General features: G+C 48.3%; 1 protein-coding gene and 1 long non-coding RNA gene across 3 annotated transcripts; one reads left to right on the forward strand and one right to left on the reverse strand.

The window, feature by feature from the left end:
- Positions 1-1,859: 1,859 nt before the first annotated feature.
- LOC117894499 lies at positions 1,860-2,806 on the reverse strand. Its single transcript, XR_004648879.1, has 4 exons — positions 2,665-2,806; positions 2,302-2,574; positions 2,090-2,225; positions 1,860-2,022 (listed from the first exon to the last, which is right to left on the reverse strand). It is a non-coding gene; the product is annotated as an uncharacterized LOC117894499 (long non-coding RNA).
- Positions 2,648-4,888, forward strand: LOC117894497 (platelet glycoprotein V). Of its 2 annotated transcripts, XM_034801607.1 has the most exons (7): positions 2,648-3,255; positions 3,314-3,457; positions 3,508-3,818; positions 3,875-4,023; positions 4,082-4,341; positions 4,414-4,696; positions 4,760-4,888. In XM_034801607.1, the coding sequence occupies exons 1-7, from the start codon at positions 2,666-2,668 to the stop codon at positions 4,841-4,843; spliced, it is 1,821 nt and encodes a 606-aa protein (XP_034657498.1). In that variant the 5' UTR covers positions 2,648-2,665; the 3' UTR covers positions 4,844-4,888. The 2 variants fall into 2 exon arrangements, with proteins under 2 accessions (XP_034657498.1, XP_034657497.1); XM_034801606.1 differs by having other exon boundaries at positions 4,414-4,888.
- Positions 4,889-9,679: the final 4,791 nt, after the last annotated feature.

Consider the following 9,679-nt stretch of genomic DNA (forward strand, 5'->3'; position numbering starts at 1 on the left):
TAAAATTAACTAAAAACACGACTTGTTTATTTATTTTACGATAAAACCGCGGCATACTTTTGGGGCTTAAAAATGGTTGATCCTTGTGGTCCTTGAGGTCCTTAGTGGATTCAAACGATTCACGAGACTCTTCCGCTCACAAGGACATGCATCACGTCCTGGTCGGATGTGAAATGGCCAAAATATAAAAATTATATCCTTAGTCCTTGATGTCCTTGATGCCAAAATGATGCAAAAGGATCAGGATTTTTGTCCTGATTACGAAAAGGTACGGCATGTCCTGATCGGTCAACGAACGGCCAGGATATGGCAAAAATGTCCTTAAAAGACAACAATTTTTAGTGACTTGAGATTTAAAAAAAACGGTCGTTTCATGGCAGCCAGCTTTTGATTGGACTAGAAAACATAAGACCAGCTACCTTCTGCTGATTTATGTTCGCCTAGTACTCGGTCCGAAATTGCCACTGGTTTTTGTCTTCAACGACTGTTGAAATTGCTTGGCACTTTTCGAACCGAGTACTAGGCGAACATAAATCAGCAGAAGGTAGCTGGTCTTATGTTTTCTAGTCCAATCAAAAGCTGGCTGCCATGAAACGACCGTTTTTTTTAAATCTCAAGTCACTAAAAATTGTTGTCTTTTAAGGACATTTTTGCCATATCCTGGCCGTTCGTTGACCGATCAGGACATGCCGTACCTTTTCGTAATCAGGACAAAAATCCTGATCCTTTTGCATCATTTTGGCATCAAGGACATCAAGGACTAAGGATATAATTTTTATATTTTGGCCATTTCACATCCGACCAGGACGTGATGCATGTCCTTGTGAGCGGAAGAGTCTCGTGAATCGTTTGAATCCACTAAGGACCTCAAGGACCACAAGGATCAACCATTTTTAAGCCCTTTTAAGTTGTCACCCTGAAAGTATGCCACGCTTTTTTATTTTTGCAAAGATTCCCCCAAAAGTATATTGAGTTTTTATTTAAAAACGCCAACCACAAAAGTATGCCGCGGTTTTTAAATACATTATTTCTTTATTTATTTTCTTTACTTAATACCATTTTTTATACCCGGTACTCGAAGAGTAAATAGGGTATATTGTATTTGTGCGGATAACGGTTGTATGTAACGCACAGAAGGAAACGTTTCCGACCCCATAAAGTATATATATTCTTGATCAGCATCAATAGCCGAGTCGATTGAGCCATGTCTGTCTGTCCGTCTGTCCGTCTGTCCGTCTGTCCGTCTGTCCGTCCGTCCGTCTTGTTTGTCGGCTAGTTCTCAGAGACTATAAGAGCTAGAGCCACCAAATTTTGGCACCAGACTGCTGTATGCTCACACTGAAACCAGTGTATTTCAAAAATGAGCCCCGCCCCCTTCCGCCCCCGCAAAAGGGCGAAAACCTCCCAAATCTACAATTTTGAAGATAACAGAAAACTAAAAACGCCATTCCGTAGGGAATGACCATATCTATCAGATCACCAAATTGGGATCCGATTGGATCATTATTATAGCCACAATGAAGAAATTAGTTTGCAGTGGCCAAACCCACCCCGCCCCGCAGCATTTACACTCTGCTTCGCGCTGTTTATGGCCTGGCCCCTGACACGTCACTGCCTCTGCCTCTGCCGCTGCCTCTGCCGCTGACTCTGCCGCAACTCTGCAGTTAGTTTCTAGGGGAGGGTGGCGAGCTAAAGGAGCGTGTTGGTGTGAGTAGTGTTGTTGATGTAGATGACAGATGAAGAAAAAATGTAAAACTGGACAAATAACCGCTAAAGTGCAGATGTAGTACTGAGTGCCGGGTATAAAAGTTGTGACGCGTAAGAAGCGTCTCACACGTCCCTTCTCGTTTTCTTATCAGAACTTGCATTTTTACACATACATTTTTAGTTATATTTTTTAAGGGTAGTTCGATGTGTACTTCAGATCAGCGGGGATGCAGGTGTCCTGTGTCCATCGTCCTCGATGCCCCCTCTCCTGGGTGAGATGTTCATGAATGTTGGCCGATATACATAATAGAGACACTGAAATGGAATTGCAGACATTAAAATGGGAGATCAAATGAGAGGCAGAGTCTATTAACACACTTACCATGGCCTGGCCTTGCTGGCCAATGATTTCTGCTGAATAAATTCGTAAAAATTGTCAATCGAGCAAAAGAGATTCCCCAAGTCGCCGAATGGTTGGGTCTTCGTAGGAGAAAAGTGTTTTAGTTGCCTTTAATTGTCTGCAAAGAGAACCACAATAGGTAATTAATTGAAACGCGCAGGACTAGCAAAACGCAATCACAATCAATTACATACCAGTAAATGAGAGGCAACAATCCCCGACGAGAACCTTCTCTCCGAATGCATCAGCTGGCACTTCCATTCTGGCTGCTGCTTCCAGATGCCTCCAGTGATGGGTTCCGCGTTCAAACACGGATAATTGCATCACGCTGAGACTTTCGGTTTCTTGCCGGCTCGGGTCTGGTCGGGTCCGCCGTAATATTCTGTCCGGTGCAGCTTTAGCGACCGTAAGATACGCTGCAGCTCAGTGGGCCTCCCTGTGGCGTTCTGAACTACTTAAGGTAATTGCTGTAAATGGAAATTTTCGTAAATGATTCAAATTATGAGCGAAAACAAATGGACTATAAATAGCGCTGGCAATAGGTGCACTCGACTCACAATGTTGAGAGAAACCGCGAACGCCATGTCGCTGCCAGTCCTGGAATTATCATCATGGAGCATCATCCTGTTGCTGTGCACGGCGGGAGTACGTTCCGGTCTGCCGCAGGGCAGGGATCTGCCCACCCAGAGCCTCGATGAGTTCCGGCAGCGGTACTTGCTGCCGCTGATCTCCTCGGACACTCGGAACTGCACGCTGAATGCCTGCGAGTCGCTGGGCATTGTCTCCCAGCTGCTGATGCTCATCAACTCGATGCCAAACGGCACTCAGTCTGCGGCCAGAGACCAGCAGCCGTCCAAGCCGAAGAAGGAAGTCCATGGTGGCAATGGCGATGCCAACAGCGACGAGGTGAACGCCATGACCCACCTGGCAAACTTTGACCTGGTGAAGCGTGTGCGTCAGATCGAGAGTCGTCTGCGGTCCGTGGAGCAGCCCATCTGGCACCTGTCCAGCGGCAGCCAGATCGAGTGGAATCACTGCACCTCCGGCGTGTGTCGCTGCAATCCGGACACCAAGAGTTTCACCTGCTGGAACACGAACCTCAAGTCGGTGCCGGTCACCCAGGTTATTCCCATGAATATGGTGTCCATGTAAGTAGAATTTTGTTACTTTCAAAAGCATTCTAAATAAGAATTCTTTACTCACCAGTGATCTCTCTCGGAACATTCTCTCCACGCTGCACAAGGACACCTTTCGGGGATTGACGCTGCTGAAGGAGTTGGACATCTCGAACAATGTGCTGGACTTTCTACCCTTTGATTTGTTTCAGGACTTGGATAGTCTACTGCATCTGTAAGTACATCTCTGCTCCCATATTTATTCTCTATCCCTCCCTTTTCTAGTCGCATTCAGAACAACCAACTGGAGGACATTGATCCGCGCACCTTTTGGAAGCTGCGCAACCTAAACATTCTCGATCTGAGCAAGAACGCGATCGGTCTGCTGCCCGAAACGATCTTCTTCCATGCCCAGCGGCTCACCGTGATCAACATGTGCGACAATCAAATAAAGAACTTTCCCCCCAACCTGCTGCGCGATCAACTGGAGCTCGAGGAGCTCGACATGTCACGGAACAAGATCGAGAAGCTCGGCTCCGGCAGTGTGCGCTCATTGGACAAGCTGAAAACTCTCGACTTTGGCTGGAATCAAATTGGTGAACCCAATCAGAATTTACTCATCCATTATCTAATGTTATTTGTGCATCCACAGCCCGGATAGACGATGATTTCTTTGCGGGCTTGACGAGCCTGCGCATCCTGATGCTGCACAACAATCGCATCTCATCGATTTCGGCCACCATCTTCAATAATCTCGTCAATCTGGTGACCTTGGATCTAACAATGAACCGGATCAGTCATGTAACATATTTTTCTTACCCCTTTCAGAGCAAAGAATTAATCCAAAACTCTTCCATAGATCGATGGTCAGGCATTTGTGGGGCTGAAACATCTGAATGAGCTGCTCCTCGGCCAGAACTCAATGTCCAGCATCCCCGCAGATCTCTTCCTGCATGTCAGTGCCCTCACCCGGTTGACGCTCTTCTCCAACAATCTCACCACCCTGGAGGAGGATGATTTCCAGGGACTCAGCAGCCTGAAGATTCTCATGCTGAACAACAATGTTCTCAAGTACTTTGATGCCAGAGCCTTTGAGCCGCTCACCCAGCTGGAAAAGCTGTGAGTTTTCCTCCACTTCCTGGCTCACACATCAAAAGTTTAACCGAGAACTTTCTCTCCCTCTTCCGCCAGTCGAATTGATTCCAATAAGCTGATGTTCCTGCCCACGGGGGCGCTGCATGGACTGGACAAGCTGGTGGCCGTCAAGTTGGACAAGAATCCGTGGCACTGCGACTGTCGTGCCCTCTACCTGGCCCGCTGGATACGCGAATTTGTGCTGAAACTCTGGGACGGACAGCAGCCCATGTGCCGGGGCCCCGGCGATTTGGGCGGGCACGAGGTGGGCCTGCTGCGCTACGATGATCTGTGCGATGGCCAGTGGGCCAGCATGTTGTCCCTGTCGCCACGTCTGCCGGTCCGCAAGCACCGCATCTCCACTCCGATGAACTATACTGACTATTTCAATCTGTACTTGAAGCACATCTACAACAAGACCACCGACGAGGAGCTCAAAGAGGCAGAGATAACCAGCGTGGCCATCAAAAAGGTGCATCACGATTGATCGAGGATTTACAATTAGTTATTCAATGTTAAAGCTTATGCTAGAAAATATGTTAGAGAAGCACACTAAATACACCTTCGGATCCCACTCAGACGAGACTTCCTAGGTACTTCCTCTGTGCCACAAAATGATTTCCGCTTGACTTTTGCGACTGACAATTATGGATTTGCATTGCTTTTGCCATTTAGTATTAATTTGCAACCTCATGGGCAAATAAACCATCCTTGGGCTGCCCGTCTCCTAGCCGCTATCTCCTACAGGAACTCCTTGTCCTGCGACTGGCACAAATTACGGCCCTGTCTCGGCCTCGGTCTCGGTCTCGCGTGCCGCTTTTTACCGGTGTCTGCGTTTGCGACAAGCTTTTTACCTAACCAATTTATTGCTTCCGCCCCAGCTCCAGACTGCCAGCCAGCCCGCAATCTCTCCCTCCCCCAAGTCCAGCCGGGAGAGAGCTGCTCCTCTGCCTGCCATGCAGTAGTTTTCGTTGGCAATATCGCATTCCGCTTTTATAGTTGTTCCTACCTATTCCTCCCTGTGTTTTTTTGTTGCCGCTGTCCTTGCCATTTCCATGTGTTGACATTGCCATGCTCCATTCACTTTCCACACTTTTCCCCGTCGCTGGCTCTTGGCTGCTGGCTGCTGGCTGCTTCCTGTTGCCAGTTTTGGGTGCTCCTCCTACTCCCACTCCTGGCTGCTGCTGCTGATTCTGCTCCTGCCCGATAGTGTGGCTGTCATCGTTGTCGGCTCCCATCCGTGGCAATGAATGGCCATCCCCAAACCCAACCCAAACCCAGAGGGGAAAGTGGTGTAGTCTAGGGTGTAGTCATCGTGTAGACTACAAATGCATTTTATAGAAAATTTGCAAGGCAAATATTAAAAATTGAATGCCGCCATTTCAGCTCAGAGTCTGTTGTTGTTTTTGCTGTTGTTGTTTCTGCCCCATCGGTTGTTTGCCCTGCCACTGCTGCTGTTGTTTGTGCGATGTCTGGGAACCGGCGCTGATTGCCTCAAAGTGGTTGCGGCTCTGCTCTGCTTTTGCGGCACACGGCAGTGGCATTGGCGGCAAAAAGTGTCAACCCTTTTCCATTCCCCATACAATACACAACAATATGTAATCATATTTTTTCTTTATACGCTACGCACGCGTCACCGTTAAATACACTGGAGGGAAAGAGGGGAACGGGAGCAATTTTTTGCCTCTTTTTTGGGCGGGGTAGGTGGTAGTGTGAATGGGAATCCAGCTATCAGCCACATCTGTCCCTGCCCCCAACCCACTGATACGTTGCTGCCCAAAGCGGAAGTAAAAGGATTTGAATTGCCTTTTGCCGACAAAATAACAAAACATCCCAAAACGCACCCCTAATGTATGCAAATTCCCTCAAGTTTAAAGTCTTTTGCCAGCTAAGCAAACATCTTAGCAGCAGCAGCAGCAGCAGCAGCGTCTCGCTGGAGGCCTAGCAACGCCGCCAGAAACAAGCAAATGTGAGAGAGGGAGGGTCAGCCAGAGGAAGGGGTAAGCATCTCCATTGAATGCCACAAATGCAGGCTAAACTAGTACGAACTGAGCTAGTACGAGCTTTAAGTAAGCAGTTTCTCCCATGGCGACACAAATTAAATTAATTTAAAGTTAACCGAAAGTGATTTTAAGCATCCAAAAACATTCGTTATGCTGAAATTGATTGCCAATTCTACACGAACTTTTCACTCTGTCTCTACATATTCAAGTCATACACAACATCGACATGGCTTTCTCGACACTCTTGTTGTTCTTTTTCCGTACTGCTTTTTTCCGCTGAGCTTTCGAATTCACCTCGTTGCAGTCTTTCCCTTTTATCCGCTGCATGCCAAAATGTCGCTACCGCTGCCACTGGCCCACCCACTCACTCGCAAAATCACTCATAACTGCGCTGAAGTTGCTCTTTAACTCTGCCGAGCGCTTTCTCACTGCTCAAGCGCGCTCTTTGCTCAGCAGAACTCTCTTAGATGCACACCCGAAGACGCTTGACACACTGAACTCGGTCGGAAGTTGGAGTTTCGGGACAGAAAACGGCCACGACGTTCACCGGCATCTGCTGCCGTGCCTTGTGCCTTGTGCCTCGTGTCTCTCTGCCACCCGCAACTGCCACAACATGCTGCAAGTTGGTCAAAATTTGTGATTTATTTGAAATTTTTAATAATTCGGCATTCGGGGGGTTTTATTGTGTGTGCCTGAGTTAAATTGTTTGAATGAGCAGGCCACGCAAATTAATGCAAATTTCATGCAGCTCGCACGCAGCCCGCACCCTGCACCCGGACTGCCACCGTCTTTTGGGTTACTATCGCACTTGTGCCACAGGATACCGAATGGAGTGGCAGAGTGGCAGTGTGGCAGAATGGCAGAGTGGATTCCGTTCCGTTCCGTTCCGTTCCGTGCCTGACCTAAGGCAATGCCAAGGCAGCCGCACCAAAATTTGACTATGGCAAATTCACTTAGACGTTGGCCTGGCCTTTCCACGCGGTGCCCACCGCCAGCACAAAACTTTCTGCCACATTCTCTCCTTTTTTGTTCCCTTTTTTCTCCTCTTTTTTTATCTTTCTTTTGGTTTTCATACATATTTAGCACATGCTGCATAAGGAGTCGCCACTGACGGGGGGATGTGCGATGTGGTGTGTGTTTGCTTGCCACTTTGGAGCACAGGCTACAACGCATAAAGATGCGACTTGGGTGTAAGTGTGTTTATGTGTGGAAGGACAGACGGACGGGCGGACGGACGGACGGACGGACGGGCGGACGATCGGACGGACGGACGAGTGCGGGTGTGTGGCTGGTTTTTGCGGCTATGCTCGCGTCCACTGCGGACTCTGGCTGCCGACTTTCGAAGATTTCTGCTAGCTATGTTTCTGGATATGCCACAGCCACAGCCACTGCCTGGCTCTGGCTCTTCTGGCTGGCTGGCAAAATGCGGCGTACACTTAATTCGGTTTATGCTCGAACGTGTCGCACATTATTCTTATGTGCACTCCTTCGCTCTCTCTCTCTCTCTCTCTTTTGCTACGATGTGTGAAATATGCTGAATGTGTGTGCACAGCAATTTTGATTAGACACAAGCACAGAGGAGCCACCCACTGGCACACACACACACACACACACACACACAATTGACACCAAGGACGCGAAACAATTAAAATTCTTCATTCTTTTCATTCGTTTTTTTTTGTTTTTTTGTTGTTGCCGCACAACAATCTGTTTGATTTGCACTAAACGCGGAATAATGAAAATTATGGAAATGAAATGCCTGCCCATTGACCTCATTGAGCAGCCAGCTGTAGAGGATACCCAAAGAGGAGGCGGAGAAGGGACAAAAGCAGTGGCAGGTGGGTGGCATAGACCGGGGAAATGTTTACCCAAGACCCACCCCCAAATCAGCGATGCAAAGAGTCCAAGATCTCAAAAGGAAACCGACTCCAAAATGCTTAAGTAAACGAAAGTTATGCTAACGAAAAGCTCTCCAAAATGATATCATAACTATTTAGAGCTGGCATCAATTATTTCGAAACAAATTCCCCGGCTATGGGGAAACACTTACCCCCAAAAAGAGACTCAAACAGTGGGGGTTCTCTCTCTCTTCCGATGCCCGTTTCGGTGTCCTCAAACTGCGGATTTGCTCATAATTTTAACGACCCATTTTCGTGTGAAAAGTGTGTCGCCATTTGCCATGCCCACAGAGCCATCCGACAGTGCCATTCCGCCAGTGGTGCGGTGGCCAGCCAAGTGGCCAACTGAAGTGGAACTTTTAATTTCAATTTTTTATTACTTCAAATCTGTTTGCTGGCTGGACCGCTGCTGCAGCCTGGAGTCGCCTCGAGTCAACCTGTGGTGTCACCTGTTTTTCCATTGTTTCCGCTCCTCTTTCGGTGTTTTTTTTGGGTGCTCGCTTGCAGCAAGTTTTGCGGCATTTTAAATACGGCAATGAAAATGCTTTTTCGGTTGGTTTTTCCACGCTGCTGCTAGTTCTCGGTGACGGTGTTTTCCGAGATGGCTTCTTTGGCTTTGGTAAGCCACTCGCCTACATTTATTGGCCGGGCGACAAATTTTTATTGCCCAGTTGTAGTTTTTGGCCTGGGGGCTGCGCATATGCCGCACTTGTGCTGTCAGTCGGTAGTTCTCCCCCTTTCCCTGGCAGGCAGCATCTTGTCAGTTTTGTGGGTTTCCCCTTGCGGTGGCGGTTGGCGGAAAAGTTTGTGCACTCGCACTCGGCGCTTGGGGTCTAATCACATTGCCAGGAATCAGGCAGCAGGCAGCAGGCGGCAGGCGGTAGACGCCAACCTTCGCAGTACGTGATGCATTTTTTACAAGGCGCTCGCAGACACTCGCTGCCCTCCCTCCGATAGTTCAACTTCGACTTTGGCTCGACTGCTCACAATTTGACTTTCGATGTGGGTATCTCCATCCCACTCTCCCCCTGTGTTTGTGTGTGGGTGGCTGGTTTGCGGGTTGGTTTGGCTGATACGCCCTCGAGCACCATGGGCGAAATGCAAAAGTTTCGCTGCGAAAATTGCTCGAGTTGCCTCAAGTTTTCCAATAATATTGATACTTGTGTGGGCTCCCATTTTAATTTGATGTCGAAAACTATCGAGAGCGGGTGCCGCAGGGCGTGGCTCACTGGTTATTAAACACTTAATGACCAAGGCCAAAGCGTCGAACAATAATATTGAATATTTATTCAGGCTGGACATAAACCAGGGCAGCCACGCAAAAACATTCCATCAGTGAAACTATTTTGCAAAGGGGCTTGTGACGCACTCTCTCTCTCGGCCCGCCCCATGGTGCATGCCGCAGCCGCAGCCGCAGCAGCA

Source organism: Drosophila subobscura, chromosome J (assembly GCF_008121235.1).
Source record: "Drosophila subobscura isolate 14011-0131.10 chromosome J, UCBerk_Dsub_1.0, whole genome shotgun sequence".
In the NCBI taxonomy this organism is placed as follows: domain Eukaryota; kingdom Metazoa; phylum Arthropoda; class Insecta; order Diptera; family Drosophilidae; genus Drosophila; species Drosophila subobscura.